Genomic DNA, 19,763 nt, shown 5'->3' with positions numbered 1-19,763 from the left:
CTGACTATGACAGTGTCATTACACCAGCTTATGGATAAAGGCAGTGGGCATCTTCAGGAAAAGAAGTAGTGCTCCATATTAGCACTGACACCAATATGAGATGGCTGATAAATTGGTATTGGTCTTACTGATTTGCGGGACCAGCCTCAGATCTCATTTCATACCATCTGGAGGAATCTCAACAGCATGGAGAAACTACTAACCAGAGCAATCTTTACATAGCTTTCATGTTGTACAGGTAGTGGAGAAAAGAATTCCTTTTAATTTTTCTGCATAAAATACGCTAGCAACTATGAGCAAAGCTGGAAGAAAATTATTTATTTGTTTCCATGCCTTACTCAGAGTTATTTGACTTTGCAATAGGTCCCAGGAACACTGTGCAGTTTTAGAAGGTATGCTTAGGAGTATGTAGGAACTATTTTTAGGGTGATACTCTCTGACATTGTATTGTTTAGTCTAAATTAGCAAAATACAAATATCTGTATGCCCAACTGTTCTGAATATTTGCCTCAAAAGTTGTGAATTGTTTTCTGAAGCTTCCTTTTCTTAAAACATATAGTTTAGGGCTCTGATGAAATATCCTGATAGAGGAAAAAAAAGCCCTACCTTGAAATATTCCTGCTATTATGGCTATTCCAGCCTTGAGAGACAGAAATTGGAAACAAATTACTTCTGAACATAACCTAAAAGTCATTAAATGTAATTCTGAATGCTTTGCTTTTGCTACTAGAAGCATAAAGCTGGTATATCAGACTACGTAAAGGTTGGTGTCTCTGCATAGTACTACGTTCTTCATGTAGCAAAGATGTAAAAGCTTAGGGAGAAAAATAAAGGCTGTTGCATTATTTGCTGTTTGTCAAGTAATTATAGCAAGAGACTGGTTAACTAGCGGTTTGACGGTGGATATAATATAAAGCTTTTTACCTTTTTGTATTCAGTTTAAACTCGGATTAATGCTAGCTTTTTGTTTATGTATTTGTGGCTTTGTTTTTCTCGTAGGAATTTGCATTCCTTTTCTTTTTGTACTAGATGGTTTTTCCTCCATATCCTCTTTGTTCTCAAGCCCTATTGCATGATATTATTCCCTGGTTTTTCTCATATTTTTTTGACTCATTTGCTGGCTGGATGAGATCCAGCACAGATTAAGTGTGGCCTAAAGATGTACAAATGCAGATAGGCTGATGAGGACATAACTATTCCCTTTGGTCAAGCGGTCATGGGGCCAATGCGTTCTCATTAGGGAGGTGGACTCTCTCTGCTGGTAGGACAGCCCGCCAGGATGACTATTTTTTGACTGCTGATGCATCAAGCAGGGATATTTCTGCTTTATAGGAGATCCAAAAGCTCCTTCATGGACATGTCCATGTTTGACAGTTTCTTCCTTATTCTGGAAACTAAGGGTTATAGTTAGAAACAGGAAGTCTGTTATTTCTTTGTACGTCATTAGTGTGGGTAGTTGACGTTATCTTTCTACTTAAGCAACTACTGTCTCAGTCTTAAGTCTTGACTGAGCACTTTGCCTCACTAACACTTGAGTTATGCACCACCTTGGACCACAAAGAGTGAACAGAGACTATATTGCAAATGCTACCACAGTCCTTATGGTTGGTGCTCAGTTCTGGTAAAGAGAACTGGTTGGCAGTTCTAGTAAAGAATCAAAGAGCTGAATGGGACAAAACCCAGGATCAGCCCTCTCAACCTCTGAACCTGGGTAGAATATAATTCCTGGGACTTGGCTCGTAAAACAATCGGTCAAACGCTTCCTTTGACACTAATATAATGGAGCTTAGTTTTAAAGCCTTCAGAATCCCAGCACAGCTGTGCACTGTCCTAAAGAAATAAAGAAAAGAACCCAGTTGTTTCTTAATCACAAGATGTACACTTGGGTATGGGTGTGATTCTCTTACCCTTTCTACATTACTTTTTGTGTTTGTGTGGACAAGTAGCATAAAGCTGTTTCAGTATGTTTCCAAATTTTATCGATCTCTCTCTCTCGTATATCAATATTAACCAGGTTTCTATCTAAATATTTAACTAGTTGTGAGAACTATGTAAGTGGTGGCATTCTGTAATTCAGCAGTAACACTGAGGAGTGGTCGTACAGGTTTTCTGGCCACCTTTTCAAGTGAGGTCTTCAAGCAACAAGGGTAGGAGGTAAATCCCATCTGGTGTTATGCACAGTTTATGTGCAGTCTGGAAAGGCTGGATTCCCACAGTACTGTGATCTCATGTGCTGAAGATCAATGGCAAAACAAGTAACTGCCAGTTTGTGTGATGTGGGTGAAGAAAAACACTGAACAAAACGCCTCCGGATTTAAATGGCAGCCATCCATTCATTCTAAGCAGCATTCATGGCAGAGTCTCTCTCTTCAGGGGAGGACTGGGAAGATTTCCCTTCTGCCACGCCAACCTGTGTGCCTGAGATTAGAAGCTGATGGCCAGAGCCTGCTGAGCAAGCAGGAAAAAGCTGTCTGTCTTATATTTCCCAATACCATTAATGCAACAAAGTTGTTCTCTGGTGAACAATGGCACTTACCCTAAAGTACCATATGCTAGCATATTCCTTCTGTTACAAGAGGGTGCACACGCTTACCAAGAGCTCTGCAGCCACAGTACTTGTAGCATTTTGACATTTAGAAGTAGAACATATGTGCAATGGGTTTTCCCCAGGAAGCTAATAGTTTGTTCTGTGAATTTCTGAGAAATGGGTAAAATTTCTGGCTCTCTTTGTGTTTCTTTGATTTTTGCCAAAGAGGAGGATGTTGACTTCAGAAAGACTTTTCCTATCTATGCAAAAGTTGAAGGGAGTCTTGGTAATAGCTGTTGAGATGGGAGGGATTATCCTGTGTTTAAATAAAAATTGACAATAAGTTGGTCAGGAATTTTGCTCCCAAGTCTGCTCTGGACCATCTTTATGACCTTGGCAGTCTTGCATAATGCTATTGCCTTGATTTCCCTAGCTGTTAAAATATAGATCATCATATCATGTATCATTGGATGATGATGAGTTTCAGTAATATTTGGGAAGATGCTCTCATAAAAAAGACAATCTTGAGAGTTTTTAATTAATGAAAATATGGGCTTAAAATTTCAAGGTATTCCCATTTTTTTTCCAGAATAAAAGTTTTCTTCTTCTAAATACAAACACTTATAGCTGAATGTGTACATGCAGTTTCTCTGTATGTTCCAGCTGGACCCAGGGTTGGGTCTGGAAAATAAATGCAGCAGCCAAATCATGGCATGTTGGGAATAATCAGGTTGATTACTAATGTGTAAACCCCCTTCACAGTGATGCCAGTGGATAAACGTGCTTCTCCAGTGTAGCCCAATAACTTGAGCCAAGCTCTACCTTTTTTCACATAAGGGGCTTTATCCTGTAAACAAATACAAGTCTCTTGATTGGAGGGATAAAATGAACGCCCATGCAGCTCTCTCATGCGTAACTTTCTATCCTGCTGGGTAATTTTAAAAATAGCATTTACATTCTATCCATCCCAAAGTCCAAGACGCTTTCCTTGTGTTGCCTGGATGCAATGACAATCAGTGAAAACACTGAATTGATTGGTCACCAGCTGGAACAGCTCCAAACTGTGAATTTAACTGGGAGAGAGCTGAGCCCTGCTGCCTGTTCCATGAATATCCTTTGCTGTTGAGACCTCTCCCCACCTTGTTTCCATCCTTTACCGTGAGCCTGCTGCAGTCTGCAGCCTACCCCTCTGCCCAGAAATTCCAGGACATGGCTAATCTCTGAACTCTCAATACAAATAATTAGAAATAGCTGTGGGAGCAGTCAGTGTGGTCATTAGCGATTCTGCACCAGGGCTCCAGGCAGGAAGTAGCTGTGCTGCTGTCTTGGACACAGAGGGGATAGTTCCTCCCCCTCTCTCCCTCCCTCCTTCCCCAGAGTATCTGTGTGGTCCTCGGAGCTATGCTGCTGCATCTTCACTCTTGCAGCCTTGGGAATGAAGGAACACAGCCCAGTCTGTTTCTTCTCTGTGGCATTCAGCAGTGGTGTCATTTATATGAGTTGGTGAGAAGATTGATGGAAGTGTTAGTTGTGTAGCAAGCAGGGAGTTGGCTTTCAGCAGGTGAGCATAACAAGTATAATTTATACTGAAGAGCAGAAAAGAGATCTGTACCAAAAATAAGAACTCATCAATATCTAATAGGATTATTACAAGGAGCAGCACTTGTTAGTTCCTGGTCTTGCTGTGTAATCCACCTCTGCCTCTCCAGGTACAACTAACACTTGTTTTGCCCACTGTGACAGTGGTGTAAATTACAGAAGTACCAGTCACACTTGATATATCATCTTTTGTCACCATTACCTCATCTCTGAAATGGCCCGGAGATGTCCATAAAATTGCTTCTGCTTATACCAGCTCTCATTTGGTCCTGTATGTTTGTGTAATAAAAAGCCATCTCCGTGTAAACTCAGCATTATACACTCTCTCTCTCTCTCTCTCTCAGCTGGTGTGCAACATGATCAATTAACACCCAAAAAGGAGGAATACGTACAAACCACTGTCACTTTACTAGCATTTAGTGAGACCTTTGAAGTAGGTGACTTCTAGTAATGAGAATGTTGTCATGGGGTAATTTACATTCAAAACAACTCATATTATTTGCTAGGAAAGGTTCAAATACATTCACCGTGTGTTGTGCGCACTGTGCCAGCAACTACTCTCAGCCCTTGACCACCAGAATTTGTTTTCATTTTGAAAAGTCAGTCTTTATATATTAAAATGCAAAGAAAACCTAAAAAATGTGAACAAAGTGTAGTGAAATGTTTGCCAGTCCACGCAGTGCTGGGAGCAATAGATCTGATGGGCACAAATGAATGCTATTTGGCTCATTAGGGAGGTTACTCATATGTATAGTTACAGTGATGATTTCAGTGTCAGTAGTAACTGGTTTTTACCTTGCAAGCAGAGGAAATGGGAGGTCACATAATTACGTTATCTTTTTTTTTACTTTAAATAGCTCCCATTTAGTATTACTGTCATTTTTTATTCTTATGAAAACTTTAGCTATAGCAGCGCCACATCTCTTTTGTAATCAAAATACCAGAACCAAGCTGCCTTGTAGAGGTCATAGACCTCCTCAATACCTCATGAAGAAAGAGCTGAGCTTGAAGAGTGCACAGATGATTTTAGAATGGCTTTACAATTTACTCTGAATGATGCTTCTGAGACAGCTTCTGTCAGATGAGCTTGTTTTGAGCACAGAACTTTAGAGATCATCATGCTACCTGTTCTTGCCAGTCTGACATGACTAGGAAAGGTAATGAAGAAAATTGGACATGCCTAACTTTTTGGTATCTTCTCAGATCTCTGGCTTTTGAGAGACTGAAATAGTTGGGAGCTGAAAAATCTTTGTGTAGGATGCACGACAATAAGCTTGTTAAATTTCCTCTTTTTAAATGTCCCTGCTCCATGTGACTACTGTAGTCAACTGATGTTTGATGCGTTTGCAAAAAAATATAGTCGTAAGCTCTCTTTCTAATGTCTTGTCTATGCTAAGAAGGCTCATTAATTCACACTTACTGAAGCAAATGATAAACTGTAAACCCAAGTCAACACCTGTGGCAGCAGTGGAGCAAGGAGCAAATAGAACCTAGGAATGTGATGGGAAATGGGGTTTCTTTATAAAAAGGAATGCAGTAAATGGGATAACCTTTAAAGAGCTGGCACCAGTTCCTTATCATTTCACTGTGTTGTAATTACATAATTTAACAGCATTTTCACATAGCATTTTATGTTGTCTGAGCTATGTTGTTTCATACATGTGTAATCAACAATAAGATGCATGACTTACTGATGTGACTGGTAGAAACATTAGAAATATGGAAGATGGGGATAGAAACACAAAGTTTCAAAGAAAGGTTAAAACAATTCTTATGGAGACTGCAGCTGCCTGAACCATTTGAACTAGGGATATTAATACAGCCTCGAGGATAGAAGGTCATTTGGCTTCCTTCCCAATCTTGGCTAGCCACTTAATCTCTATACAATAAACAGCATTGCTGTTCCACAAGTTATTCTGGATTTTTTTTTTTTAATCAAGAAGCATTACTTTATTGTGTATTCCATTTAACAGAAAAAGATTTGTAAGACAATTCAGAAAGGTTCCTTGTAGTAGATTGACTGTGATATGCAAATCACTGTAGACTTGCAGCTACCCATTGAAAATAGCTGTGTGCAATTGTCCAAGTTATCTGGGTGCACCCTGTAATTACAGAAGAATCTAGGCAGTCTTTAATTTTAGGCATTCGTGCCTTTCATCTGTGTTAACTGGACCTGACCACACTTCTAATTCACCCATATTTCCAGTAGATTGCCCAGATGTTTCATATCTTTGCTGCAGCATTTTAGATGAACTGGAGTGTTTTGTTTGCTCAGGAGATTAGGTCATGCTAAAAGGAGCCCTTCTTCACTTGTATTGCTTCTTAGGAAGTATTTAGAACTTGCCTGCCCAGAGCTCAAAGCTTATATGCTTCCTTTGATAGAACCTCTTCGGCTGAAGCCCGCTAACGTGTCCCCAACCAGTTAGGGTGTAATAAATCCAAATTAGATTTGCAGTTTCGTGCCGCTGTTGTTGAAGACGGGTGGGTGTAGGTAACCTTTGGAAGTTGCCTTCAAGGTACCCTGATCAGATTTTACGTTAGAAGGGTCAGAGTTCAGATTTGCAGAGATGCGGCTCATGAAAAGGAGGTTCCTGTTCAGACATCTGTGTCTAAATATAACCACATAAAAACACTGAGCTGTAAGACTTTCGGTCTGTGGAGAAGATGTGGGTCTCTGCTTAGTGATAAGCAGGACCGATTGCAGAAAGCTGAGCCAGTTAAGGGGGAGCTGCTATTAAAAACAAGGCAATTCCCTTTGGTTTATTCAATATATTTACTTTAACTAGTTCTGTCTTCAGTATTTAGAGTCTACATTCTGTATGGGCTGAAACTCAACAATTAGCCACTCTGGCGTGTTCCTGGTGTGTCATTCTGTACCAATGACTTCTGACAGGCAGGAGGACACGTTGTATGCTGAAGGGGGAGGGTGGGAAGAATGGTGCTACGGTCATATTTATTGCAGGCTTTCTTCCACAGAATTCTAGGATAGCTTCAAGCTGATTCATGTTTATAATTTATAATTCTGGGTCTTACAGAGCAAATTATGACTCAGAGAGCCATTGCTGTGGGCACAGTAACATCTGTGTAGTGGGAATATCTTGTGTCAGTATTTTAACGTGCTCAGGCTATAATGAAGAGCGGACGATGTCATTGTTGCTTTTTACTGAAGACTTGGAGACAAAGATCTAGTGAAATCTAATGGGGTGGTTGTTTTTCCCTCAGATAAACAAGACATTGTTTTTAGTGAGAACAGATCACACAGATTTCCCTGTGTGTCTTTACCGTGGCTCTCATAGCACTCCGTTATCTGCAAGCAAAGGTCCTGTTCCTGGGGTGGGGGGCTAAGGTTAATGACTTCTGAGAGGCAGGAGGGCATGTTGTATGCTGAGGGGGCAGGGTGGGAAGAATGATGCTAAGGTCGTATTTATTGCAGGCTTTCTTCCACAGAGTTCCAGGCTAGCTTCAAGCTTTCATTTGAAGTGAATGAACTATTTTCCCTGACAAGAAGCCTGGGAACTACACTGGAAATAGTTTAGTCTGGACACCTCTATGCTCTACACAGTACTCTATCACTATCCCAGCAATCTTTGTGCCCTCATATCTTTCCGTGCTCCTTTTTGCCACTCCACACAGGGTATGTAAAGATGGTTATGTCATCATGCTATAAAAACACCTCTCTTCTGGCCTGACTTTCATGTTCTTTCAAGATTTTCAACTACACCACCCCCACCTCCCCAGTTATTTTCTTAGCAGCACCAGGGAAGACCCAGGTCAAGTGCTGCATAATATGGATATGATATGTCTGCTCTAAAAGAAGCTAGTAACCCTGAGCGCTGCAGACCTAAGCTACTCGGCATGCCTTGACCCATGGGCCAGGGGTTAATCTCTGGTGCAGATGTCTTTAGCAGCGTGGATCCACTGATAGCATGCTAAAGATAGACATTGGGGTACTAGTGACCATGAGACGTACTGTGACCAAAAGATGGCAAATTTTTCAGCCTGCCTAATGAGCGCTACAGCTCAGTTTGATCTGCAGTCCCTATTCCATTTTCATATTTCTCCCTACATTCATTCTGCATACGCTCTGATGGTGCATCTTCCTCCTAAAGGGTGCTATCCTATATAGGTTAACTTCTAGGTCTCTCATGAGAAGCCACATGTAGTTTTTTAGAGCCTGGATTGGAGGTTCTGCTGTAAGCACACTGGGAGACAGAGAAATCGCCAAACTCTCCATCCTGCAGTTTGGAAGTGTACATTAACAACCAGCATGTATACAAATAGCTCCCACATAGTCATGGACTGTGTGTTGAGGAATAGAGAGGTGTGGCAGAAAGACTGAGACAAGTTCTACTGCCAAAATAATCAAGAGAAGTGAATCGTTTCCAAGGTTTTCATTCCATAAATTGTTTTCCTTTTTTTTTTTCCTGGCTTCAGCGGAGCCAGAGGTCTTCTGAGAAATCAGAGTGCCTCTATTTTGACTTAATTCCTCTTGGTGTGGTGTAGTGGGGAGGTATTACAAGTAAAGCTGCGGTGTAGCAAAACACAGAAGATCACTTTTCATTTACTATGTCCTTATATCCCAAACTGAAAAGCAGTTAACACAGAATCCAAGATGAAATGCCAGAGAGGGTTTTATACCACGTATGAAATGGAAATGCATTTGTTTAGAGGAAAAACCCACAATTCACTGATGCTTGTTGGATGTGAAAATGGCAACTAAGTGGTTTTGAGTATGTCTGAGTGTTTTTTGTTCTACTATTAACTGAACAGTTGAGCTGAACCTTCAAACATTCATTTTGGATTTACATTTAGGACAAAAATTCAGATTTGAGTTCGTTTTCGCTGTTGGTCGTGACATACTGCTTTGCAGTAGATTTCATCCATGGTTTAAATATTGTCAGCAGAACCCCATCCTTGAACTTTTACTTGTTTGTAAGACTTGGATCTAAGAATTACTGAAGATGACTGGCTGGACAATGCTGTTGGACATGTGAGGATTTTTGGACCTAATTCTGATTTTATTGTAGACATTAGCACTTCTTGTCTCTAGATATTGTTAGATGGGAGGAGAAGAAGAGTTTTAGGTATAGTTAAAGCTACAAAGGTAAGTAAAATTATCAAACTGATGCTGGGCTGGTGAAATACTGTAGGAAGGAACAGTTTTGTATCTCCATGTGTCTCTCATAATAACATCATGAAAATGAGGATAGGATATAATGTTCCCACACAAACATGTCTTGCCTTTTTGTCTAGTCCTGTTGCTTTACTAGGGCTTTGTTTGTTCCTGTTTCCATGGCCTTTAGCGGGGCCAGGTGGGGTATGACCTCCATTTTCCATTTCTATCATACAATATGCAATGACAATATTGGCATTTGATGGTAGGCTATTTGCTGATAAAACATATTGGCCTCGTTAAAAACACTTCTGTCATTTGGCAGTCAGTCCTTTCTCACTAACTGCAGATTGATAAATAGTAACTTGTTTGTCTGAAACGTCAAGCAGAGTAATCCAGCTTCAGTCAATTCCATAACACAAAGTTGGACTTCCATGGTGCGACTTTATGGATTAGGCAAAGCCAAGACAGCTTTCGGAGCAAAATGATTTTTTCTTGTGATGGTATTCAGCCACTATGTCGCTTTTCTTTTATCTCCATTGACAGATGTTAATAGAGCAAAATACAATGTGGTGGCTGGTGCAGTGCGGTAATGTCTGCTGCTGATGGCCTGCTTTTCTGAGCCCATTAGATCTGTAGATTTATTACAGCCAGAGTATTTTGACCTGAAATGTTCTGTACTGCTTCAATTTGAGTTATGTTTGGTTATGGACATCTATGACTAACCTGAAATCCTGTCTGACTGGACAAAGTCCAGGTTGGTCAGCTAATCAGTGAGGCACCATAAGTGAAGAGCATATGCTAAAATACTTCCTGCCTGGGTTTTAGTGCATCTGCATTAGCTTTCGTATGAGAGGTGGAGTAAAAGCGTTGTCTTTTGGGGAATCTTGAAAGAAACCGGAAAATAGCTGAATAAAGAAAATGAAGTGGCAGAGTCTGAGTTGAAGTTTAGCACCCAGGAAGATGGGGCTGGCAACATGATTTGAGGGTAGCTCCACACCGGCCGTGTAGTGTGAGAGTTGGTGCGGTACCATCATACCTGGAGCCTTCCATGCTCCAGCAGCTGTTACTTAGTTCGCTGTTTTGTTTTTAGCTGGTATTTGGAACTAGAGCTGCTACTACAGCGGCAAAACTTAGCCATGAGAATTCATTAGTGTGCTGGTATGGCCAGTCAGTGCAAACTAGAGCATTAGAAAGGTCACCTTGTTCGCAGGATCAGAACTGGCCACGAGTGTATGTTTAACTACAGCTGTGCCTCGCAAGAGAATCCCTGTGAAGAACCCTGAGAGCACTATGTACCCCCAGTAATCTTTGTATTTTAAAGGAGTTCTTTACAGGTGGGCTGATGTTAAAATATCAGTTTCTGTTTCTGTAATCATTCTAATCCGCCTGTTGAACGTAGCACGTTCTGGACTTCAGTTGTCATGAGTAGGGAAACTGGGTTTCCTCTGTGCACCTGAGTGCACCTTGTGATAAGCTACATGACTAGCAAAGAAGAATCCCACCATCTAGCAACAAGGGGAAGGAAGATGGTTTTTGACCATTTAAAATCGCAACCATATTAGACTATTTCTTTGAAAATGTTTCCTTTTCACTGTCCTCCTATTGGAGCTGGCAGTGGTGGGAGCATTGCTAGAAAGTCAGAGATTTCTCTAGCTCAGCTCTGGGGTTTCAATTGGGTGTTTATTAATATATCCATGCCCCCTGAAACATAGATTTCTCAAGCAAACTCAGCCTTGTTGTCATGTCAGGAAATGTGTGAAGACAAGATTTAAAGGTTTCTGTTTGTTTCTGTTCTGTAAGGATCTTGTATTGTACTTGTTACCAGTGATGCAGCCACATTTATTTGTCAGTGGCTATGGGTGGTAGGAGAAGAGTGAGCATCAGGAAACCTCTGTTCCTTCCTCAACTGCTTACAGCTCATTTTGTGAACTAGGGTAGATGATTAAATTCTATATCTCAGACTTCCATTCTTTATCTGCCTTTCTTAAGTGCTCTGTGATGTGCAGACGAAAGATGCTGCACTGATAAAGAATATGAGAATGCAGACATGCATTCATGCAAATGACTGCAAACTGGGCACATCTGCCCAGCTCTTGGAAAGCTGCCCATTCAGCTGTTGCTGTTGCCAAGTTCAAGCCTCCCACTCTCATACAAGTAAGCACATTCTTTATTTAGGGCTTGAGGACTATGTTAGTATTTCATCAGCTTGATACGACTTTTGATAAGGGGCTGAATCAAGTCATAATTGTTAATTACACATTCTCATTAAAGCATGTATCTGCTGTGTAATATCAGAAAGATAACAGTGGACAAATACACTGATTACACTGCCTCATCATTCTACAAATCCATCCTTCTGTAACACATCCTGAGACAAGGAAGCATGAAATCAATTACAAAACACCAATTTAAAATGTCAGTGACTTCTGTTGTAGGTGCTGGAGAAATCATCTCTCTGCCATTCTGTAATTGAAAGGGACCAGATAAAGTACTTCCTGCTAGCACAGGAAAATTGCAGCTGCAGTGTGTTCTGCCCATGGTATTTCTCACCTTCTAGAAAGCATTGGAGAGAGTCTCTTTGAGGCCTGGTGTGAAAAACGTATAACTCCTTAATAATCCCTTATCCGGGATGTTGAAACTTGCCATCCTATTTGATATCTTTCTACCTGACGTGAAAAACAAGGGGAGAATGGAAGATGTAAATCTGTGTTCCTTTAATACTCTGAGATTTTGTTTCATGATTGCATAAAAACTATTGTTTGGAGATTTTTGTTATTTTGCAGCACTCTTCAGGGATGGTTCATGTTTTCTCTTACAGAATATTGATATTACCAACTTCAGCAGCAGCTGGAGTGATGGGCTGGCTTTCTGCGCTCTCCTGCACACGTATTTGCCTGCACATATTCCTTATCAGGAGCTCAACAGCCAGGATAAAGTAAGTGTTGTTGTACGGGCTGCTTACACCATTTGCAGAATTCATGGTGAACATTATCTGGTTTGAGGGGTATGTGGTGGAGACACAGTGTTGCAAGATCTTGATTGATACAAAATAAGTAGATGGGAGCAACAGTAAGAGACAGGTGTCAGTTGAGAACTTAAAAAGCAAACACACTGGATGAAGAGGGGAAGGAAACCAACAGTGAGCTCCCAGAGCAAAATGCGGGGACTGCTGGATAAAGAGTTAGTGACAAGTTGCCTGAATCCAGTGAGTGCTGCAGCTAAAGATGAAGACAGCATCCCTTTTGAAAGGCTAAAGCATTTTTGGACTCCTGAGTTAGCAGCACACATGAGAAGTGCTGGATCAGTAAGCAGACAGATCATTCATTGAACTACTTGGACAGCGACGTATCTGAAAGTCAGACCATGTCAGCGCATTCTAAAAATGTTATTAAGACCCTCACAAAGGGGAGGAACCTGGATTTACTGGATTTACTTCAGACGGCTACTATCTATTACAATAAGAATTATACTGTATACAGGAATGCCTTATTTAGTTCACACCCCTTCAGAAACCTTTCACTCATAATAAAGACAGAACCTCAGCGGGGTTTTTTGCCCAGTTGTAATCAGTTTCACAAGAACCTATTTGTCAAAAACAGAGGGCTGTAGCTTGGGCAAAAGTAGATGAGCTATTTAAAGACAAAGAACTTGTTTGTGAGTATACTTTACTAATACAAAAAGGTGTCTATGTGGAAGTATTGAATCTAGTGTTTTTCAGTTTTCAAATATACCTGCTTATTTAAACTTACTGATTAACCAGCTGCGGGGTAGGGTTCAGGAATCATACTTTGATGATAATCCTTTTGAACTTTTGTTTTATTTTTACAGAAGAGAAATCTGCTGTTAGCATTTCAAGCTGCTGAAAGTGTAGGCATCAAACCCAGCCTGGTGAGTAACCTTCTTTTAGCAAGGGAAGATTTGCTGCACATGCTGTTCCAAAGCCTTTGTTGCCATGTGGTTAGTCAGTCAGCTTGCACTGAAAATGTTCACATAGCACTAGGGAAGGCTGCACCGTCATGTCTGAAAGTTCATAGAGTTAGGAGAACTTCCAGGAAGAATTTCTAGAATCATAGAATTAATATAATTTGAAGGAACTTCTGGAGGTCATCTAGTATTGAAATGAGAGTATTATGTCCTCTGCTTGGAAGCTGATTCCAGATGATTCCTATTTTCATGGGCAGACTTGCCTGTTAGACCATTTTCTTTCCTTTTGTTTTAGCGTTTCAAGAAACAGAAGGGTAATTTGTTTGTTAAACTGTTTAAAAAGCCTTTTCCAAAGTCAGTAATATGATGACACGGAAGAGATAAGTTTAATATGAAGGAAAAAATATTATGGGGTTCATGAGCTAAATACAGAACCAAAGACATGCAAAGAAGCAGCAATTTAAATGGAATTATATAGAGAATTGATCTTTGATTGCAGGTGGAAGAAATCTTTTCAGAATGTAAAAGGCATATGGCTGTTTAACTAGTTTGTTAACAAGTTTCAGAACTGCACTAGGCCAGTAGATATTCCCATGGACTTTTATACTGTACGTGGCTTTAAGGAGCTCTGGAGTGGAAGCAGAAGTAGTGTTCAATAGCCACAGCTACTCAGAGCACCCAGTGATGTTCCCAGTGGTGGTGCTTGACTAAGTTTTGACAATGTGTCTGTCCTATGCAGGAGCTCAGTGAGATGATGTACACAGACCGGCCAGACTGGCAGAGTGTGATGCAGTATGTCGCCCAGATTTACAAGTACTTTGAGACCTGAGATGCAGAGCAAGAGGTGGACAGAAGTGGGGAAGAGAACAAAGAATGCTACAGATGCACTCGATCACTTTAAAAATCCGCTTGCTCCTCTTCCACAACCAACCTAAGCTCTTACTTTGAAAGAAAGCTCTTCCATAATTTTGATTACATCTGGGACTGCAACCAAATAAATATCCATTGTCCATCTATACAAACCAAATTCATCTGTAATTTTACTCCCACATGGAAATTGCAAGGCATTTTCAAACACGCGTGGGATATTTCTGAAGAGGATCCCTTGCGCTAAACAATGTTTGCCTCAAACCAGACTCCATCAACAGGAGACCTGCTACAGAATGAAGTTCTAAATCAGTGTGGACTATGCTGGCACTCAAGGGAGGCTGGGAGATTAATATTAATACAAAAGCTCACAAAAATGCTCTTCTTGCCAAAACATGCTTAACTCATCCCGAATACGTGTTGTTTTCTTGCCTCCATATATTTTATAAAACATCATGACATGCACATAGGTCTGTAGAACCTTAACCTGAGTTATTCTTACACATCTGATCCACTAAGTATACTAGTTTGCTTGTCATAGCTTAACCAGCAGGATAATAATAGGATCATTTGTAACTCAGAAACCACGCTCTGTTCCATCACCAGTTAGTGAAAGAACTCTAAAAGATCCTGTTAGGTGCTGGGACTTCATTTTTCAGATTAACAGAAGTAATCTCTTTGAGGAAAAATAGGTTTATTACTACAACTTCATTACTTGATTACTATGGGAAGCCAGAGCTTGGTTTCCCAGCTGACTGTGCAGGCACAGTTATCACAGGAATATTGCAAATGCAATTTACTGGCTTTAGTTTGCAAGGTGCCAGTAATCAGGTGATGACTCTCTAAGCAATACAGTGATATCTCAGTAGTTCATATTTTTGTGGATTGAGTGGAGTAACTTCTTTATTCTGTGTTGATCCTGTATAACCAGCACAGATATGTGATTGCTGTGTAGAGGCATGAATCTTGAGGCAGCCTGTGCCCTGTCCAATAAAATGTAGCCCATAGGACACTGTTACATGCTTGGAAGTGATGTTACCCTGTAAAGGAACACAGTAATACATTAGTACCCATGGAAGTTGCAACCTCACAAGTTACAAAGACTGTACTGGAACCCCTCTCTGTCTCGTGGAAATCTCCAAGGCGCCAGAGAATAGTTTTCCAGCTCAATAATACCCTTAGTAAAATGTTTGAAAGATACGGTTTAATTTCCATTATACCGTTTCTCTTATTTCACCTTATGAAATTAAATTTTCTGTTTGTCTCTAAGGATAGCAGGATCAAACAGGGTGCTTAATTTGTTCTAGGAGCGGGTCTTGGGGAACATGCTTTGTACAGGACCTCATAGAAGGCTGCCTAGCTGCTTTAGATTATGCTGGTAGAAGAAAGTTGTTGTTTAGTTAGCATGTTTCACCCTGTGACCAGACTTGATGCTTTGTGAGTGTTAATCGTAGGGAGCTAGGGATCATTTCTCTCTCACAAAAAATAATAGTGTGTGCTCACTGCTCTTAACTCCTGGAAAAAGGCTCATGAAATAGAAACAAGTGATTTCACAGAAGGAACTTGGTTTCAGGTTTTCTGGGGCTTTGCAGGTGGCTGATCCTCAGCCTCTGGCTTCCCCACAGTGCTTTGTTGTTTGGGGTTTTTCAACACATTTTAATTAGTAAACAACCTGTTTCAGACTTTGGTTTTCTCGCAGCAAAATACAGGATTAAGGGATAGATGACAGTGGCCAAGGTGAGTGAGTGTACTGAATAGAAAGGAACTTGGAGGAATGCAGTGTATGCCTATTTCGCAGGAGGAGAAAAGCATCACTTGCTCTTAGTTTTAGTTTGACATTTATTCTAATCCATCGCCCTCAGAAAAGTCTGAGTCCAATCTTTTGAGAGTCTGTGTGATAAAAAAGGACAGTGGCACGCACTTACAGTGCCCTTGCACTCTTTGTGTCATCCTATACTGTGAGAAAGCAGTTTTAAGTGCTGGCCAGAGTTATTTCTTTGCAAGAGAGTGCTTTCTAGATTGAATAAACTCTCCATTTTTTTTCAGCACACACTCTGCCATCCCTAGGGAGCATAGGATGAGTTGCTCTAAGTGTTCTCAGATACAAGTCTTCTGTTATGTGATAAGATGGAAGAGAAAAATAGCTGCTAAGCATAGTTCATTTAGGAAGGCAGTCACACTGCAGAGCTCCATTGCCTTGTGGATGCAGCAGGCTCTTTTCCCTTGAGGTATCTGTTGGCAGAGAACCCAATTCTCTCCAATGGGCTGTAGTTCAAAGCGTAGTGAAGTCAACACAGAAAATTCCATATTCCTCAGTGGGCTTTGGATCGGGCACTTGCAGGGATGAGAAAAACTGTTTTAATTCCCAGCGTCTGGTAAACATTTCAAAGTCAGAGGGCTCCACTTGATCTAAAAAAGAAAGATAATTTTAACCCTCTGGTCACTGGAAGTGTGTGTTCCATGTGACTGTCAGATGTACACTAAATATGTATGTTATCTAATGTGTCAGTATCATTTGCTTCAAGCACTGTTCCGACATTTATTCTAATCTGTTTCTCCAAGACTTACTCTAACCTTACAAAACATTCTGTTTGATCTAGCAGCTTTTTTTTTTAATTATTTTTGCAAAGCAATGTTTCTGTCATCTCTTTGCAGCTTATTCTCCCCTGCCCCCCAGTAGCATAGACCAAACGCTAATTCTACCCAATTCTAATGGTATATTCTTAAAAGTTTTTTACTTATTTAGGAGTTAGAACAAGGAGGTGTCTGTCAGTAGGGAAGAAGATACTCAGTTTCGCTATCTGTTCAATGTTACTTTTCAGTCCTCAAACCTGCAAAATATCTCATGTTGAAATGCTGATACTTGGAGATTGAGATGCTCTTCCAGATTATTTTTTGAGATTAAGAATATTGTTTATTTGTTCATTTAACTCTTACAATGTTGTGTATTTTTTCTTCCTTTTGAACCTTGCACAGTTACATTTCTAGATCTGGATTTTGAGAAATTACTGTTGTTTTTTCATGCTGCCTTAAAATTTGAATATGAATTTAAATTTGACCCACACAAGATGCTGCAGACTAGCCTGATTTTCAGAAAATCTACAGGCCCTTGTAAGACATCTCAAATTTGAACTGCAAAATTAAAGTTCTGGCTGCCTTTAAAATTAGAGAGTTTGTCATTAAGTTAAGCTAGAGGGTACAGGGATAGTCTTCATAGAAGTTCTGAGAATCCTTTGAAAATGTCCTAGAATGGAACATGTGATGATATGACATGGATGGTGTAATGCGTTGTATCAGTTAACAGTTTGCCTAAACTGCCTGAATCCTTCCTGACTTTGCCTCTTAGGAGTAATGGATCTTTCCCTGATTCAGGCAGATGAAATCTCTTTACCATGTCACCATATGCTCCCTAACTATACAGTCACTCTTAAACATACCTGCACATGCTTGTATATGTGTACTTGGGTAGTCTGCTGGACTACAAGAAACCAAATAGCTGATTTTGGATGAGCACGTGAGAAGAATGGTTAGGATGGGGATTTCCGTGAAGTTCCATGGAGGGATATCGCATCGTGTGACTGTAGTACTATAGCTGTTAGAGAGGAAAGGAGATTAAAGTGTGAAAAGTATACAATCTGACTCCCAGAATTTCTGGTGAGTCATAGAAAGTACAAATTGTTTCATGGCTTGGGAAGGTACAGAGGCGTTGAGAAGCGAGCCCAGAGTCAGCCCTCTAAGAAGGTTTTCTGGAAAGGCTGATGAGCTGTTTCTGAAAGTATGCAATGAAACTGAATAGAGTGAAAGTCTGGCGTGTGAGGAGAGGGGCATATATGGGACATACCTACCTGGGCCGTTGTGGACAGCGAAGGACAAGCTTGAGAGTCCTTACTGGCTGTCATCTTGAGTGACATTTCTCCTAAGAGCACAGCCTGGGGTGGATCTCAGAAGATGAGGAGGGAAGAGAGCGGAGAGCTTGCTGCCTTTGCCAGGTTCCCCTTCTGTGCCTGTGACAGTCACAGAAATGCAAAGGGGACAAAGATTTCCTGGTTCTTCCTGTGCTGCAGCAAGGCAGCCGTACTAAGCAGAGTGATTTTTGACTTATGCACATTCTCTGGTTTCCTCTCAGTGAGACACATTCTCTTTGAGTTTTGGCAGGTTTTCTTTTTGTAATTTGAAGTTGTTTTTTACAGGTTTCCTCTATGATTTTTCTCGTTTTGTATGTGCAACCAGTTATGTGCAAGTTTTCTGTCCAAACCAAATAAGTGCAAACTGGCAGAATGATCGGTTCTTCCCTGTTTGATTCCTGACCTGGAACTCTTCAAAATCTGCCTTTTTTGCTTCACCGACTTTCTCCCTTCCTCGGCGATGAAAATACGAGCATTGGCTCATTAGTTTGTTTGTACCAGCCTCATCTTCCCGTGCTTACGGTACGGGGTCTTCCAGCAGGAAGTATCTGACGGGGCCAGCTGTTTGCAAAGCTGTGCCTTGTGTGTCTGATAAAAAGCAGAGTCTGTATGGGATGAGATTATGCATTTTCCTGTCAGAAGAGGGCTTTTGCCTAAAAAGACTCAGGGCACTGAGCGTTAAGACATTTTTAAACCCAGCAATAACTTCTACTATGCTAGACTATATTAGTTCTTACCAACTCCAGTGCCATTTAGACTCACTTACCAATATGGTGTAGAATCGAGCTTATAACTGAACTGCAATTAACATTTTTCTCAGCTGATGGTCTCTACATTTTTGACTTGCACGTGTGCCAAGTTCCACTGGGCAGTGCTGGACACAACGTTTTTATTGATTGTTGGTCCAGGCTTGAGTTTGTCATATGGGATAATCACCTCTAACAGTCAAGTACTTTTAGCTTTCTCTTTTGGGTACAGATGTTACATCGTAATCTAATTTATACAAAGAGCACATTAGAATGTATATACTAGGCATTGCCAGATTTGGACATGCTAATATTTAAAGATTAACATTATTAAAATGTATGATGCAAAAATCTGTGTAATATTTCTAATAAATCTTTTTCTGTTTCTGATGTTTGTTGTAACGTTTCAAATACCTACATACAAAACAGATTCTTCGGCGGTCTGCTGGGAAGCGGGACTCCCAGGAGAGTTTTTAAAAGATACTCATGGTTCATTGATTCTCCTACGCTGGTAGCAAAGAAAATTTGGTCAGAATCTTGTTTTCATAAACACATCAAGTTCCATTTTTTAAGTGACTTAGATGCATTTGGATGCCTTTCAGAAGATTGTCTTGGGGATAAAGGAGTGCAAGAGATCTCTCAGTGTCTGAAACAAATAGTATTGAGGAGACAGTAGGAAATCATCCTAGTGCAAAGGCAAGGAAAGAACACAGAAGAAACCAATATGTCTCTGCATTAGGAGCTTTTTAATGACTAGAGGATTAAGAAGGAAGTCAAAAAGTGGAAGCAGGGACTCATTGGAGTAAGTATAAAAATAAGTCACCGGTAAGCTAAGAGGCAAGATGAGTTACAGCTCACAGGGTACAGTCCACTTGGTAGATAGCGACAGGACATTACGCATGATGCAGAGGATGAGCACAGTGTGTGCATAGCGCTAGAAAGATTCCTCTGCTCTTCTGTGAAACAAACCATACAAGCGTAAGAGACTGAAATCCTGCGGGCATGCCAGTGACCAGACTTGGCCCTAGTCTCTTTTCCACAACAGAGAGGACTGGCAGCTGCTGATCTTTTGAAAGGAA

At 40.6% G+C, this 19,763-nt stretch overlaps 1 protein-coding gene across 4 annotated transcripts in view; it reads left to right on the top strand.

Moving 5' to 3' along the window:
* The window catches only part of SPECC1 (sperm antigen with calponin homology and coiled-coil domains 1), a 90,112-nt gene extending 71,038 nt beyond the window's left edge, over positions 1-19,074 (top strand). For all 4 annotated transcript variants that reach the window (XM_069791091.1, XM_069791089.1, XM_069791090.1 and 1 more), the window contains 3 exons: positions 12,061-12,177; positions 13,071-13,130; positions 13,906-19,074. In XM_069791091.1, the coding sequence (XP_069647192.1) occupies positions 12,061-12,177; positions 13,071-13,130; positions 13,906-13,995 (267 nt within the window). In that variant the 3' untranslated portion in view covers positions 13,996-19,074. The remainder of the gene's footprint in view (positions 1-12,060; positions 12,178-13,070; positions 13,131-13,905) is intronic.
* The last annotated feature ends 689 nt before the right edge of the window (positions 19,075-19,763 follow it).

The sequence above is a fragment of the Haliaeetus albicilla genome, chromosome 9, assembly GCF_947461875.1.
Source record: "Haliaeetus albicilla chromosome 9, bHalAlb1.1, whole genome shotgun sequence".
In the NCBI taxonomy this organism is placed as follows: domain Eukaryota; kingdom Metazoa; phylum Chordata; class Aves; order Accipitriformes; family Accipitridae; genus Haliaeetus; species Haliaeetus albicilla.
This window is presented reverse-complemented; position numbering and strand designations above follow the sequence as displayed.